The sequence below is a fragment of the Bubalus bubalis genome, chromosome 8, assembly GCF_019923935.1.
Source record: "Bubalus bubalis isolate 160015118507 breed Murrah chromosome 8, NDDB_SH_1, whole genome shotgun sequence".
In the NCBI taxonomy this organism is placed as follows: Eukaryota; Metazoa; Chordata; class Mammalia; order Artiodactyla; family Bovidae; genus Bubalus; species Bubalus bubalis.
Genome location: NC_059164.1, coordinates 97,804,061 through 97,821,779, shown reverse-complemented (window position 1 = coordinate 97,821,779; position 17,719 = coordinate 97,804,061). Strand labels below are relative to the sequence as shown.

The 17,719-nt window shown below is 43.1% G+C and overlaps 1 protein-coding gene across 3 annotated transcripts in view; it reads right to left on the bottom strand.

Annotated features, from left to right (window-relative positions):
* The window catches only part of BPGM (bisphosphoglycerate mutase), a 31,150-nt gene extending 13,761 nt beyond the window's left edge, over positions 1-17,389 (bottom strand). For all 3 annotated transcript variants that reach the window (XM_006079869.4, XM_044946882.2, XR_006552939.2), the window contains exons 1-2: positions 17,230-17,389; positions 3,244-3,905 (exon numbers count right to left, since the gene is read on the bottom strand). In XM_006079869.4, coding sequence (XP_006079931.1) covers positions 3,244-3,844 — 601 coding nt within the window. In that variant the 5' untranslated portion in view covers positions 3,845-3,905; positions 17,230-17,389. The remainder of the gene's footprint in view (positions 1-3,243; positions 3,906-17,229) is intronic.
* Between the last annotated feature and the right edge of the window lie 330 nt (positions 17,390-17,719).

Sequence of the window (17,719 nt, the reverse complement as noted above, 5' to 3'; positions counted from 1 at the left end):
TGTTAAAATGAGGTCACTGGGTTAGGCGCCAGTCCAATATTTTGGGTATCCTTATAAACAGGAAAATTTGGACAAGATGCAGAGACACACAGGTAGAACCCCAAGTGAAGATGGAGGGTTGCACTGATGCATCTACAAACCAGGAATGTTACGGATTTCTGGCAAACACCAGAAAATGCAAGAGGCAAGACAAGATTCTCTCCTACAGCCATTAGGGGGAGCAGGACCCTGCCAATACTTGATTTAGGACTTTCAGCTCCCAGGACTGTGAGACAATTATTATCTGTTTTTCTAAGCCACCCAGTTACCAGCCCTTTGTTACAGTCACCCTAGGAAATGAATACAGGAATGTATCTAGGGGTAGAACTGTTGGATCACTGTTTCACCGTAAAGGAACTGCCAGATTGTTTTCTCAAAAAGCTGTATCATTTGGTTGTTTTCAATAAATTATTAGTGATTTCAAAACCTCCCTCAAATACAGTCAGCTCTTCTGTGTGTTACTTTGCCCTTGACAAGTAATTCTGTCTCCAACCCCACCAAGATGGCACTCCTCCTAACCACCATTTATTAAGCCTTCCTATATTTTTCAAAAAAGAATAATAACAAATGGTTAAATTACCAATGCACTAATAGAAGGGGGTATTAGAGTAAGCTACTGTTGGGGCTGTAGAATAATCTAAGCACTCTAAACATTAAGACAGGCAAAGAGTAAGTAGTACCAGACAGCAGGAAATTGTCTTTAAAAGGAGGATTTCCAAGCTGAGATGGGGAAGAGAAGAGGATCCATAAGGAGATGATGGCAGTTTCTTGAACGAAGGGAATCTGCCCACAGAAAGATCTAAATTCCATCTCTGGAAAAAAGAAATTAGTCTGGGGAGAAGAGAATATATCTTCTGGAAGAAACTTTGAAATTCTGAATTTTGGTTTGTTGTTTTTCTGAAAGGCGCCTCAACTCTTCTTCAAACAATAAAGTACTATAATAAACCCAGTAATGATGAAGTTATATATACATATTTAATCAAATATCTGACTATTCTGAACAAGGAAGAATAAAACTCTTTATACAGTTGAGTAAATAAGATACACACACATACCCACACATAAACAGATCAAGCACCATGCCTGGCCAATAAAGTTTTTAACAGCTAATAAAGTCTATAGATTTCAGATCTCTGCACAAGGAATGGATGTCAGGTATACGAGTTATGACTTGGCTCTTGGCCATGTTATAAAAATTAGAGGGGAAAAAAACACATGCTAAAGGTTTACATTAAAATCTCATAAAGATCACTTCATTTTGTTAACAATAACCTATTTTCATTTATTTCATGTGCAATGTCAACCTTTTCATTTTTCACAGCCTTGAATAGAAAAGCAAAGCAGAATGAAAAGAGGATGTTGGAGAAATACATTCTAATGCCAGTGAGCTAACTGCTGACAGTGACAAGAGACAGGAAAACACCAGACAGAGCCCATCACACAAAACACACAACCATCAGGATTATTTGGGAAACGAGCGCATCAAGGCTGTATATTGTCACTCTGCTTATTTAACTTACACGCAGAGCACATCATGAAAAAAATGCTGGGCTGCATGAAGCACAAGCTGGAATCAAGAATGCAGGGAGAAATATTAATAACCTCAGATATGCAGATGATACCACCCTTACGGCAGAAAGCAAAGACGAACTAAAGGGCCTCTTGATGACGGTGAAAGAGGAGAGTGAAAAAGCTGGCTTAAAACTCAACATTCAAACAACTAAGATCATGGTATCTGGTCCCATCACTTCATGGCAAATACATGGGGAAACAATGGAAACAGTGACAGACTTTATTTTCTTGGGCTCCAAAATCACTGCAGATGGTGACTGCAGCCATGAAATTAAAAGATGCTTGTTCCTTGGAAGAAAAGCTATGACAAACCTAGATAGTGTACTAAAAAGCAGAGACATTGCCAACAAAGGTTCATATAGTCAAAGCTATGGTTTGTTCAGTAGTCATGTATGGATGTGAGAGTTGGACCATACAGAAGGTCGAGCACCAAAGAACTGATGCTTTTGAACTGTGGTGTTGGAGAAGACTCTTGAGAGTCCCTTGGACTGCAAGGAGATCAAACCAGCCAATCCTAAAGGAAATCAGTCCTGGAAGGATTGATGCTGAAGCTCCAATTCTTTGGTCACCTTATGTGAAAGCTAACTCATTAGAAAAGACCCTGATGCTGGGAAAAATTGAAGGCAGGAGGAGAATGGGACGACAGAGGACAAGATGGTTGGATGGCATCACCAACTCGATGGACGTGAGTTTGAGCAAGCTCCAGGAGACGGTGAAAGACAGGGAAGCCTGGAGTGCTGCAGTCCATGGGGTCGAAAAAAGAGTCGGACTCGACTGAACAATGGGATTGTTGAGTGAAGGGAGAAAGGAGAGAGAAAACCCCTGAAGATGTTACAGTGCAATCACGGTGCCCCAAACTGGTGAGCTCGAGTCCTCCGAAGAGTTCATGTTACTTAAGAGATAGGTAACAACAGTACTTTCTACAACACAACATCAAGGAATTAAAATTAAAGCTACTGATTATCTCTAATAAGCCATCATTTTCTTTTCCTTCTCCTGAACTTTCTCCCAGTCAATGACTAAATCTGGTCTGGAAAGAGAAGACTGGAACAAAACAATTATCCAGGAAAACTACGTCTGAAAATACAGCAATGGTTGTTTAAAGCTGGAAGAACATGAGCAAGACTAAAATCTATATAATTTTACTTATCGTGAAACACTAGACAACCAACAACAAAAAAAAGTACCTTGCATACCATTTCTACAGAAACCTCTTCCCTCCCCAGCCTCCTCTTACCTGGTTACTACAAAAGACACATAATCTTTTAAATCAGTGCTTCTCAAGCACTTGGAGAAGCCCAAGCAGCAGTATCAGCATCACCTGGAAATTCTTTGGAAAAGCAAATTATGGAGCCACACCCCGGGCCTACAGGCTCCAAGAATGGGGCCAGAAACCAGGGGTGGTCCAAATGCTCCCTCCCTTCAGGTGATTCTGAGGCTTCCTGAGGTTAGAGCAAATAATACAAACATAAAATACCCAGGATTTCTGATAGAACAAAACAATCCTTAAATGGCTAAAGTGACAGAAGGTGATAGGGAAGGAAAGTCTATAATGTAAACTGTGCATTATTCGTTTAGAAACCATGTTCTTTCTAGACTAAGACCTGGTTAGTAATAGCATGAAGATGGTACCTTCCAGATATTTCAGGAGTGCCCGGCAGCTATTTCCATGAGCAGATATCAGAACGGTTTTACCACGCAAAACTTCAGGAGCAATCCTCTCATTCCAATAGGGAAGGAGTCTCTCCAGAACATCCTTTAAGCTCTCGGATCGTGGCAGCTGATCCAAAGGCACATCACACACTTTATATTTCCGGTCGTTGTAGATTTCATGGTAGTAAGGATGGGACTCCTCGATGGGAGGAGGGGTCACGTTGTAGCTCCTTCTCCACAGCCTCACCTGCTCCTCACCGTGATTCAACGCCATCTGCTCCCTGTTGAGACTGATCAAGGCTCCATAGTGACGCTCGTTGAGACGCCAGGAGCTCTCCACAGGAACCCACTCCTGCCCCAGCTCTTCCAGGATCAGCCAGGCTGTGTGGATAGACCGGTTCAGGATGGATGTGAACACGAGATCAAACTCAAAGTTTAGTGCTTTGAGTTGCTTCCCACAGTTCCGCGCTTCCTGCAGTCCATCACTGTTGAGTTTCTGATCCACCCAGCTACAAAAGCGGTTCTCTTTATTCCAGGCACCCTCTCCATGTCTTAACATAATCAGTTTGTACTTGGACATATTGATGGCTGAGCTTCTCTAGGGCTTTCCAAAGGGCCAGAGTTCAGTGACAACAATATATCTAGATGGAGAAGAAACAAGAAGTATAAAAGTTATATGTTTCATTCAAATGACTACCTGGGAGTGGAAGCACAACTTTCCAACAGCCAGTTTCTAAAATATACTGGAATGCTTCCTTGAACTGTTTTGACATCAGGCATCCAGCAACTCATACACACTATGGCACATACGGGCAGAGTCTACAGATAATTACATGGAACCTAGTTAGCTGACTTAAATTTTCTGATGGTTAGATAGTATACGTTAATTGGATGACATAAAACAACAGAACACTTCATTCTAATGGCATGCTACATTTCCATCAAATAAAAAGGCAGTTCCTGCTTACAGAAGAGACGATTTAATAGAATGAGTTGTACGTGTCTAAAATGATGACTTGTAGCTGGGAATTCCCAGCTTTGAGAAGCTGATTCAAGATTGAAGGAACACCTTCTCATTCTGTTTTCCCTCTGGTGAAGAAAGAAATATTTACAGTCTCATCTTATTATAGAAGTTATTAAACATGCTAATTCAATAAACCACATTCAGCTGGTATGTAAATCACCGAGTAGAGAAAACTGGCTCTTCAATGCCATAGTCTACACCACACACACAAAAAAATCTAAGTTTCAACATTTAAACAATACCAGGATGACTCTGAAAGAGATGGAAATACCACACCACCTGATCTGCCTCTTGAGAAATTTGTATGCAGGTCAGGAAGCTACAGTTAGAACTGGACATGGAACAACAGACTGGTTCCAAATAGGAAAAGGAGTACGTCAAGGCTATATATTGTCATCCTTCTTATTTAACTTCTATGCAGAGTACATCATGAGAAACACTGGACTGGAAGAAGCACAAGCTGGAATCAAGATTGCCGGGAGAAATATCAATAACCTCAGATATGCAGATGACACCACCCTTATGGCAGAAAGTGAAGAGGAACTCAAAAGCCTCTTGATGAAAGTGAAAGTGGAGAGTGAAAAAGTTGGCTTAAAGCTCAACATTCAGAAAACGAAGATCATGGCATCCGGTCCCATCACTTCATGGAAAATAGATGGGGAAACAGTGGCAGACTTTATTTTGGGGGGCTCCAAAATCACTGCAGATGGTGACTGCAGCCATGAAATTAAAAGATGCTTACTCCTTGGAAGGAAAGTTATGACCGACCTAGATCAGATCAGTCGCTCAGTCGTGTCTGACCCTTTGCGACCCCATGAATCGCAGCACGCCAGGCCTCCCTGTCCATCACCAACTCCCAGAGTTCACTCAAACTCACGTCCATCGAGTCAGTGATGCCATCCAGCCATCTCATCCTCTGTCATCCCCTTCTCCTCCTGCCCCCAATCCCTCCCAGCACCAGAGTCTTTTCCAATGAGTCAAGTCTTCGCGTGAGGTGGCCAAAGTACTGCAGTTTCAGCTTTAGTATCATTCCTTCCAAAGAACACCCAGGGCTGATCTCCTTCAGAATGGACTGGTTGGATCTCCTTGCAGTCCAAGGGACTCTCAACAGTCTTCTACAACACCACAGTTCAAAAGCATCAATTCTTTGGCGCTCAGCCTTCTTCACAGTCCAACTCTCACATCCATACATGACCACAGGAAAAACCATAGCCTTGACTAGACGAACCTTTGTTGGCAAAGTAATGTCTTTGCTTTTGAATATGCTATCTAGGTTGGTCATAACTTTCCTTCCAAGGAGTAAGCGTCTTTTAATTTCATGGCTGCAGTCACCATCTGCAGTGATTTTGGAGCCCAGAAAAATAAAGTCTGACACTGTTTCCACTGTTTCCCCATCTATTTCCCATGAAGTGATGGGACTGGATGCCATGATCTTTGTTTTCTGAATGTTGAGCTTTAAGCCAACTTTTTCACTCTCCACTTTCACTTTCATTGAGGCTTTGTAGTTCCTCTTCACTTTCTGCCATAAGGGTGGTGTCATCTGCATATCTGAGGTTACTGATATTTCTCCCGGCAATCTCAATTCCAATCTATATAGCATATTCAAAAGCAGAGACATTACTTTGCCAAGAAAGGTCCGTCTAGTCAAGGCTATGGTTTTTCCTGTGGTCATGTATGGATGTGAGAGTTGGACTGTGAAGAAGGCTGAGCACCGAAGAATGGATGCTTTTGAACTGTGGTGTTGGGGAAGACTGTTGAGAGTCCCTTGGACTGCAAGGAGATCCAACCAGTCCATTCTGAAGGAGATCAGCCCTGGGTGTTCTTTGGAAGGAATGATGCTAAAGCTGAAACTCCAGTACTTTGGCTACCTCATGCGAAGAGTTGACTCATTAGAAAAGACTCTGATGCTGGGAGGGATTGGGGGCAGGAGGAGAAGGGGATGACAGAGGATGAGATGGCTGGATGGCATCACTGACTCGATGGACGTGAGTCTGGGTGAACTCCGGGAGTTGGTGATGGACAGGGAGGCCTGGCGTACTGCGATTCATGGGGTCGCAAAGAGTCGGACACGACTGAGCGACTGAACTGAACTGAACTGAAGATGATTTCAATCAACCTTAGCATTCAATATGGTAGTCACTTAAATAATCTCTCACCTGACTCAAGATGACAGTTTTTGGCAGAAATAAATCTGGATACAAAACCAGCTATCAAATCAAGCAGCTGAGAGATGCTGCCTGTAGGAACAGATTACCAGAAGCAGGTCTGCAGGAGTGAGAGGAGCACACAGATAGGGAGGCCACAGCTCCTCCTCGCAACCCTTCAGCTGTCCTATCCATGCCAGCCACATCACAGAGGAAGACTCTAGTAAGGTGGGACAGGCAACCCTGGAGTGTTTCTGAACCCCCTAGCTGAAGCTGCTAGCCCAGAAATCTGGGCCCACTCAGTCCCCTGGAGAAAATCTGCAGCCTGGCTGCACCAGCCTGCCTTGCTGGCCTTTTACCAGACACATCCACACTGACAAATGCTACTCGGTTTGTGCACCCAGCACTTTCCACACCAGGGGGCACAGATTATACAAACATCAGGGCCTGGTCTTCTGCCATTCTTGGCAACTTCCATGAACTGGAGATACTCTGTCCCACTTAAACTGTGATTCGCCCACAGTTATATAATAATCAGTGATGAAGTTAATTGGAATCTGGATCTAATTTCTTCCTTTCTTTAGTTAATTCCGAGAGATTCTGAAGTGGGGGGAAAGTCTTTACAACAAAGCTTCCAATTTCAGAGGGTCAAGAGCGGACCTAAGGGAGGAAGCAGATGGAGATGATCTGCAAGTGGTTGAAAGGTGACAGCAGTTAGGTTTATGACCTTCCCTTCTCATCGGGCGTCAGTGAAGTCTGACCTTCATTTAGTGCATTGCAACAGGGAAGCATCAGGTTATTGGAAGAGCCTGGGCTCAGGACGCAGCTGAAGGTACCTTGCAGAGCTGAGACTTTCCAGAGGGAGAACAATGCCTCTCCCCTCAACCCAGATGGGCATCAAGGGGCAGAAAACTCAAAATGGGATGAAAGGCAGCTAGGCAGTGTTTGGCTAGGTGATTACTGGTACCTGGAAGTGGAGTATTCATGAAACGAATGAAGCTCAAGCTTTAGGGCCCCTCACTTGAACAAGCTACTTCTAAGGTGCTGGGAGAGACCAATTAATGAATTCACATGGATGAGAACGTGTATGTGTGTTTAATCAGCAAAAGAAAGACACTTGGGTATTGTTTTTTTGAACAGCCCACCCCAATCCACTAAGTGCTAGAAGCTTCTGGCCCATCAAAAACTGGATTCATGCCCATGCAACATTTTATTTACTGCTCTGTTTTTGGTGGTGGTGGTGGTGGTGGAGGGGGATGGAGAAAAGAGAAGCTGTCAATGGTTCTCTACCTCAGCCCTTACTGTGTCTTGTCAAGCAAGAAGCTCCTTATAGCAAAGAAGTTATTTTTCACTTCAAATGAAGAGTGTGATGCACAAATATTGTAGGCAGATGCCCCTCTTCATCATCTTTTGATGATGAACTATTCTGAGGGGGGAAAAAAGCATAGCAATATCATAAACACTCAGGCACCTATCACGAAGCTTTACAGTATTTTAATCAGCTCTATTTGTTTACTTTAAGAAATAAGACACTTTCTGTTTCTTCCCTCTCAAAATATATACACTGGAGCAGAGAAATAGTGCTACAGCCACAAAGACTCTACAAATACACCAGCCCCTTATTATGGTGCACAGAGGGCAAACACAGGGTAAGATACTGAACTGGAGCATCTACTTCAGGTCAAGGAAGTCCCTTCCCTCTCTCCTCCTTGCTATCAACTGACCTTTGCCATTTAATTAATGGCTGGATATTTACAAAGGAGCTGTTGAGGTTTAAAGTTTGCAATCTTTATGATTCAATCTGTGGGAGCTGGTATGCCAAGTGTTTACCAACAAATACAACACTGCAGTTTCATTTAAAGTTTCAGGCAGAGGCTGAAGATCTGTGTGGGGCTGCAGGGATAGTGGGAACATTGCTGAACTGCAGAGAACATATGTGCTTCTCTGATGGATGCAACTCATGCACATTGACACATGGATGGAGCATCTGTATAATCTAGTCTCACTGAGCTAAGGGTACCATTCTAGAACTTTTCTGGAGAACAAAGAGAAGCTGAGGGCTGCTGGAAACAGAAGACTGGAGAGAATGCAAGACTCAGACCAGAAAAAACTTGTGGATTCTGTTTTGAAGAATAAATAATTTTTTTTTTCTTTTTGGTAACATGATCATTTCAGCTTAAAAGCTCATAGGAAAAATGAAAGGAGTAACTACTACTTAGCTCCAGCCCATTTCTCTGTGAGACTGAGGAACTGAGGTCCTCAATTTTCCAATTTTCAAAAGAACTGGAAATGTAATTTCATGTGATATCTGATACAAATACTAGCAACTAACTAGAATACATTTAAAAAAACATGAGCTAAACAAGACCTGTCTGAGGGTAGCTTGAGTCTGCTAGTGTATGACCTGTGACTTAAAGGGGAAGTTCCTCCAGGTCACAGGTGAATGGGAAGCCCCACCCCCACCTCCTGGAGCTGGTCAGAGCCCAGGCCTCCAGGCTCTAATCTGGGCCCTTTCTCTGTGGTTGTCCAGTGCACTTTTTCAAAGGACAGACCTGCTAATCCCCACATATGCCAGGCTCCCTTGTATCCGACCCTCCCTTCACCAAACCTTTGCCAGTGCCTTGCAGAGTCCCAGCTCTGTAATCAAACTCCTACTCAACTTTGGACTCTTCTGGAATGTTTCCTCCAGCTCTCAACATTGACCAAGCTGAAAATGAACTGAGCACAAAACTATTCGCAGGTGTCTGCTTTTCCCTTTAGCAGGGGTATTTCTGCCTCATATGCTGGGGTGGAGGCAGCTGATGGTCAGGGTTCTGCTCCTTCCCTCTTGATGGTACCGCCTGACCAAATGCCTCCACCCTCACCATCTTCTGGGCAGGAGCAGGGAGCTTTGATTCTGAGAGTTGTGCAATATTCAGCCGTAGTTATCTTACCCTCATGTATTAGCTACAAACTTCCTGAAAATTGAGTACCCTGTTTAAAACCCTCAAATTACTTCCTGTTGATCTTAGGACAAAACTCAAAATCCTTAATGTGACCAGTAAGGCTTTGGTTTTATTTCCTTAACATACCATGTTCTTTCTGGCCTCAGGAACTCTGCATACTCTGTATTCTACACAGAACCCTTACCCATCATCACCTCCCCTCCGACTGCCACTTCAATCCCACTCTGCTTTTTGGACCCACTAGTCTGCCACTTCAATCCCACTCTGCTTTTTGGACCCACTAGTCATCAGCTGTGTCCAATCAAAATGTAATTCAAGCCACATATAATCAGCTTTTTAAAGTTGGTAATTTTAAACTTTCTAAAAGTCATATTAAGCAGAAAAAAGTAGGTGAAAGTTTAATAATTCATTTTATTTAACCCTTTAGTTTCAAAGGATTATCATTCTAACATATGATCTATATAAAATAATTAATGAGGTATTTTTTTTTCTTAGTAAGTCTTTGAAACCTGATCTGCATTTTATACTTAAAGCACAACTCACTTTGAACTAGCCAAGTTTCAAGGGCTCAATAGCCACCCATGACCAGTGGTTACTATATTGAATGGTGTGACTATAGCGCTTAGTTTAAATGTTATTTCCTCTAGGCTGGTGGTTTCTCAAACTTTGATGTGCATTGGAATCACCAAGAGAACTGTTTCAGATTACTGGGCCCCATTTCCACAGCCTGAATGAGTAGGTCTGGGGTGGGTATAACAAGATTCCAGGTGATGCTGATGCTGCTGGTTTAAGGATGATGCTTTCAGACTTCTGTGTATGTCCTTCTTTCTCACCCATTGAAAGTGGTGAGGTGCCTTCCCAAGGCCCCCTGCTTTATGACATTGGGTACAGTTGTGATAGGCCACTGTGACGGATCGCTTGTTCCCCGTCCATGTGCCCTGTAACCTGCATTAGAGCTGATGACTCACTGCCTATCTCTGGAACCCAGCATGACTCTTGACACATACTAGGTACTTAGTAGGTGTGTTGACTGAATCAAAGACAAGCAAAAATGATTAGACTGTGTAATAAGGCTAAGCGTGGTGCAATGAGTATTCAGAATCACGTCCAATTCTTTGGGACCCCATGGACTGCTGGATGCCAGGCTCCTCTGCCCATGGAATTTTCCCGGTAAGAATATTGGAGGGGGTTGCCATTTCCTACTCCAGGGGATCTTCCCAGCCCAGGGATTGAACCCACATCTCTGACATCTCCTGCATTGGCAGGCGGATTCTTTATCACTATGCCAGCTGGGAAGTCCAATAGTTTTTGTGGTAACTGCCAAAGCATAGTACAGTCAGCGGGGAACATCTCTGGCAATCCAGTGGTTAAGACTCCACCCTTCTACTGCAGGCAGTGTGGGTTCCATCCCTGGTTGGAACTGAGATCTCACATGTCACACGGTATGGCCAAAAAAACATATCAACAGTTAGTTGGCAGGTCCAAGATGTTAGGAAGATTTAACTCAAGAATTCCAATGTATTTGATGGCAAAGGCAGAGCCAAGAACAATCATCCATCATATTTTTGTATCTGTTACAGTTTAGTACGTTCCTAAATGGCCTTAACAATATGCACAGAGAAAAGAGACTGATTTGTTCAAAAACACAGAGGCACTAAATGAGACTGGAGCTGTCATCCAGGCCCTGTGCCTCTGACACCCATGCTCTTTCTACCTCATCATGGAAGACTTGCGAGTCTGGGTGTGAGCATGTAGGCTCACTTGGCTTCACTTCACAGGAGCATCTCCAGTCACAGCTTGTCTTTCCAACCCAGGCAGACATTTCATGAGATGCTCACAAACAAGGTGAGTATAAAGGAGGGCTCAGCATGTGACTGCTCGTGAGAACCTCAAGGCACAATGTCGAATCAGGCACCAGACACCGCCAACTTAGAAAGAGGGGCCATGCTAAGAATTAAAAACTATTCTTTTTAAAGGTGCTCATTTATCCTCTCAACAAGGGTTATTGGCACTTGAATTAAGCGCTGATTTTAGTCAGTGATTTACTTCATACCCCCAAGGGGCCACACAGGTCACTGAGTGACCACACTTCAGGGTGCCTTCCTTTTTAAAATATGATGTGGCTCAAAGGAAAAAAATACTAAGCAAACATATCTTTTACATGACTCTGCATCTCCTCTTCCTGCCCCTTCCTCTTGGCTGTTTTTCCCTTCCTTCTGGCCATTATTTTTTTTAGTCGTCTGACACCTACCTTGTACCTTGCCCACTCTACTGAAACAGTCTCAAAAGACTGCTGATTAGTCACTTCTTAGTAAGTGGAGACCATCTTCACTCAGGACTCCCACTGCTTTGACCCCTCTGAAGCCAAGCACTTCCATCATGGGAAGAAAAATTCTTCTAAGACTTCAGGGCTGCATTTCTCCCACCTCTTCTACTGTTACGTCCTGGTGCTGCCCACCCGTTGGCAACAGTACTAGGATGGTGAAGCATGTATCATCACGTACCTTCCCTACCCAGGGACTGAACCTGGGTCTCCTGCACTGCAGGCAGATTCTTTACCATCTGAGCCACCAGGGAAGCCAGTTATGACGCCATGGCCGCTACCTTTCTTGGAGTGCTCATCGTGTGCTTGGGACGATTTGAATTCTCAACCACCATTCTATGGACAGGTTACTACAATTACTCCTATTTTATAGATGCAGAAACTCAGGAGAGGCTAACCTGCCCAAGAGGACAAAGACTGTAAGTGGCAGAGCAGGAGTTCAATATCAGGCCAGCCTGGACCGCAGTGCCTATACATATGCCCTGACCCACTCTGCTTTACTACCATATTGGCACCCAAGGCTCTGTCTTCCTACCCGGGAAACCCAACTTTTCTCATGACTTTAATTACATTAAAATGGATGATGTATCCATTGACAGCCCCAGATACTCATCAGTCTGCCCAGTCTGGTCAAACAACTCATTCTTCAAACATATGCTGCAAATCTCATTTGAACATGGCATAAAGCTAGGCCTGAGAGGAACAGAGAATCAAACTTGAATGATGCCTCCAAGGGACTAATGGGGGAAAAGTGACGTGTGTGTATCACAACAGCAGAAAGTAATCCACAGCACGAGAAAGCACTTGATGTATAAGGGAGACGGAAAAGGAGTTGTTTTTTGTTTTTTGTTTTTTTTTTTGAATAATGCTTCGTGGACATGGCACTATTTAAGCTGGATTTGAAAAGATGTTTAAGATTTATAGAAAAAAGAAAAGGAATTCTGGTCTAAGGGAAGAGTGAGTAGAGGTAAGGGAATGGGTATTTATGGAGAACCATTCAAACTGGTTTGCCTAGGACAGTCTTGCTTTAGACCTGTTTCCCCAACATAATTATTATAGGGCCCCTGTCACACTTGAAAGTCCCATCTAGAAAATTATATGATCACCCTATACTAAGTATAGGGTATAATAAGGAAGTAGGAGGACAGCAGTCTAGAAAGATAAGGCTGAACAGTGGCCTTGAAAGGACATTGTGCCAAAGAACATAAGTTATTCTGCAAGTACTGGGACATCATTAAAGCTTTAATAATGTGTATTTTAGGAGGATCAGGCAGCATTTACAAGTAAGAGAAATGTATGAATCTTTTGCAACTATTCTGGCAACATTTAATGAAGACCTGGGGCAGCATAATTGCTGTTGAAATGGGATGAAGGCAATGATGTGAGAGACACTCCAGCTTAGCTGGAGGCAAAAAAAGGGGGGGGGGCAACTTTTTCTGTAAAAGGTCCAAGAGTAAATTTTTTAGGCTTTGTGAGTGATATGGTCGCTCTTAAAATCACTCAATTCTGCCACTGTAGCTGAAAGCAGTCATAACCAATGCATATATGAACAAATAAGGCTATGTTCCAATAAACATATTGGAACTTTTTGTCTTTTACATATGGATAAAGAAATGAGAATTTCATATAATTTCCATGCATATGAAATATTGTTATTCTTTGACTTATTTCAACCATTAAAAAAATGTAAAAGCCATTCATAGCTTGTGGGCTGGAAAGATAGTAGGCCAGAAGGTCTTAGCTTCCTAAACCCTGGTCTAGCTGAGATTACTCAGATCTACTAATCACATCAGCATTTTGAACATTTAAGCATCCTGTCATAGGATAATCCCTACATTATTAAAATCACCTTATTTTATTCTTGGCCAGCACTGCAAGTACTTTGAATAATGGAATCCCATTCATAACTGTTTTTAATCCTTCACATAAGACAATACTGAGCACATTTACATCAGTCTGAGTAGTTTATTTTGCTTCATCAAATTACTTAATAATGGGTTCAAGACAGAATAAGGAAAAAAATTATTCATCTTGTTAACCAACTTCAAAAATATGTCATTTTGACATGCTTTACTTTTATTAGACATCTTTATAAATTGTCACAGTGCTTCACACTTCAAGTGAACTTGAACTGGCAACTCATGAACAGGTGGGGAAAATTATAGGATAAAGTCCAGTCTCAGCTTGTTTTCTGTTTCCAAAAATTGAGTAAGAAATGTGATCAATGATAGAATGTTGAAGCAATATAAAATAAGGAATACAGAACCAGAGTTGCTTTGATCCAAAGCTTTCTCTTCGATAATAAATATTCAAATGCTACCCTAGACCATTTGGGTGTTTCCATGTTTGCACCACTTGGAGGTCTAAATCCTCACGATGCAGCTTTGAATGACTCTCAACCCCCACTGCATTAGGGATCTAGCTCTACAGAAGACAGACTGGCTAGACTTGAGGACAGGAAAAAGAGAGGTTAATCAAGTTTCTGATAAAAAGGAACAGTTCTTAAGGGAAATGAAATCTGGAGCTCAGTTCCTAAGATTCTCCAAGCCCAGCTCAATATGAAAAGTTCAAACATGCCTGTATCCAAAAGTACCTCCTGTTCCTCATCTATTACTTTTCCAAAAGCTTGATGGTAATTTTTCCATTTGTATTTGCATTATAAGAACAACTGTTTTACCAGGAGCAAACTCTATTACTTATAGGTGTTTTCCAGACACTATTACCCTGTCATTCTCCAACTCTATACCTGCTAACAGCCCTGACTGACCCCATGTTACAGAGGTAACAAACCATAGCAGGTAGACCCTTATTCACAGGGAAGTGTCCAGCAACGAGATGTGTGTGCGTGGGGCATGTGGCCTGTTCCAGCTGGCATGGCATCACTCATGTGTGGCATACCCATTCAAGACGTCTCCTTCCTATCTCTGGTTACTTATTCCCCTACAGTAGTAGCATTTGTGTCAAAACAAACCATTTCCACCAAATCCCAAAAGTGTGAAGTGAAGAAACCTAGACTTTAGTCCCAGCTCTGCTACTCAATGACAGTGTCATCTTGACTAAGTTATCTGCTGCACGTCAGGTTTCTTGTCCATAAAGATGAGGATAATGAAATTACTGTTTCTCAAGGGGCTATGAGGAATACTAAATGAGATGATGGTGAAGCACCCTACCAAAGAATGCAAGGTATTCTGGGTTGAATGGCGCAGACTTTGACTAACACATGAAGACTGATACAGACCTCAGGCCCTTGAAAGTGATCCTACCTTGCTGATGGTTTGAGCAGAAACAAAAGCTGGGGATAAAATATAATGAGGGTGGGGGTAAGGAGAAAAGGTTAAATTAGATAGGGGAAGGAGGAATGCAATCAAATGTTGTATGTGTTTCAGGGCAGGGGTGTTGATGGTTAGATACAGTCCTAGAAGCATACCAAATACTAAGTGATATTCTATAATTCACATGCTTTGGTAAAGTGGCTAACATTTATTTTACATTTTATAAACTATGTTTTTTTTTCATATTTGTGGCCACGTTTCAGTTAAAGAGTTTTGTTATTCAGTGATACTTTTAGTCCTATTTTCCCATACAAATATCCCTTCACACCAGATTTCATTCCAAGGATGTTCAAGTGACCCATCATCAGTTCAGACACTGGCGTGTCCTCTATGCTCTAGGCATAAGACAAAGATGAAGGTGTGGCTGAATTTAGATGTCATTACTTAATATAAATTTAAAATGAAATGTGCCACTTAATTTCAACCAACCATAGAAGGCAAAAGAGGAAGAGAGACTGAAAGATCTACCCAGACACCAACAGCAGCTGTCTCTGAGTAGTGGAATAAAGGATGACATTTTCTGTTTTACTTCTGTACAATGTTCATTCTGGACAACGACCAAATTTTCTACAATGACCCACTTGGTTTGGTTTAAATGTGGACACAAAAGAACCAGGTACAACCCTTGTAGCTGGGAGCTTTTGTTTGCTAACAGACTGGTTAGGAATTTACTGTAATGAGATTTTGCAGATGTACTTGTGGTGGAAAATGTTTAAGAATCTTTAGTTTAAAACAGACTTTGAACACAGGCATAGACCTCAGAAATAATCTAATGCAACATCCACTTTTTAAAGAGGCAGAAGTTAACAGTCAGAGAATTGAAAGATTACACCTGGTAGCTCAGTTGGTAAAGAATCTGCCTGCAATGCAAGAGAATCTGGTTTGATTCCTGGGTCAGGAAGATCCCCTGGAGAAGGGATAGGCTACCCACTCCAGTATTCTTGGGCCTCCCTTGTGGCTCAGCCGGTCAAGAATCCGCCTGCAATGTGGGAGACCTGGGTTGGATCCTTGGGTTGGGAAGATGCCCTGGAGAAGGGAAAGGTTACCCACTCCAGTGTTCTGGCATGAAGAATTACATGGACTGTATAGTCCACAGGGTTGCAAAGAGTTGGACATGACTGAGTGACTTTCGCTTCACTAAGATCACACAACTTCAAGACTAAACCCAGGTGTCTTGACTGCCAACTCAGAGCTCCTTCCACAACACCATTTGATTGAATTATGCCTCTCTAAACCCCACCACAATTGAGTAGCATCTGTGGTATGTGAGGTGCATACGAATACAAGGATGGAACATACCTAGTCCCTTGGCCTCAGGGGAGGCAGTTTTAAAAGACAAAATGACATGTGTTCTGCTTTCATTATAGAAAACCCTAGAAACTACTGGTGAAAGATTGCATCAGATTCCGACCCCCCCCCCCCCCAAAGTGGGCAGTTAACATTCTGATACCACTTATAAGCCATTAAGCCTCCATAATTTGGGAGGCGGTAAGGTAATGAGAGTTATAGTAAGTTAGCCAACAACCAATTATTCCTCAAAACTCAACTGTGAATTTCACTTCCATTCGGCATTCCTACTCTTTCTCCAGTAACATGGCGCTCATGCCTTGGAAAGAAGAAGAAATACACTTACTTTTTCATTTGTAGTGGTTCAAAGAACCTGTGATTTAGTTCCAGATTTGAACCCTCCATGAAACCACTGCAGATATTTACCTTTCTCCTTTCATGACGTTCAGGTTTTTTCTATCTACTGAGCCTTCAAGGGCCAAGTCTGCCATCGCCCTCAATATAGCGCCAAGGCCCTGAAAACACACCGAAGCGCCCTTTCAGGGGGAGTCCTACGATGAACGGGGCTGACTGACACCCGGTACCTGAGACGTCCAGGGGAGTAGAGTTATCACTCCCTTCAACTCTCTGTTTATTCTAGGTTTCTTGACGGCTAGAATAAACAACTCGGGGTCCTCCTTTCCGTTGGCAGACTAGACAGGCTTATTCTGAGAAAGGGACAGCTGAACGGGACCTGCGGGATAAGTGAGGGTCGGGGCTTGAGGGGTGGGCGTGCGAGTGCCAGACTCCCACCACAGACTGAACCTGGGGAGGAAAGAAACTGGCCCTCCAGCGCGCTGAAATAAACCACCACATCATTGACAAATGGAAAACCTTCGCAACAGCACTATTAACAACAGCAACCACTCACCTGCAAAAAGGCCACCAGTAGCAGCCGCTCCTCGGAAAACCTAACAGCCAGCGTCTCCCAGGGCTCATCACTGCGGCCCGGCATCGACTCTCTTTTCTAGCCCCGGAGCCAGAAGGGGCAGGTCCTAAGGCTCTGACTATTGGAGAGTCGAGTTGTCAATCATTCACACCCCCGCCCTACTCCCAGGAACAGGTCAAGGTCTTTTCCGTTTTTCAAATCCCCTGAGTAGAAAGTGAGGCTCTGATTGGCTCTTTGAGGAGACGAGCACACTTCTGGACCAGTGAGGAGCTAGCTCTGACGCTAGTGGGCGGGCTTGTTCCGGCGGGGAAGTAGAAAAACAAAACCCGGCGCGTCGCCTGGGCAATAGGTAAACCTCAGGAACTCTTAGGCTGGGGTGCTTGAAAGCGTCGAAAAGGAACTATCTGCCAAGCTAGTGAAGTGTCGACGGAATCTTGAAGTGATGAGGTGATCACTCATGTGAAACTGCAGC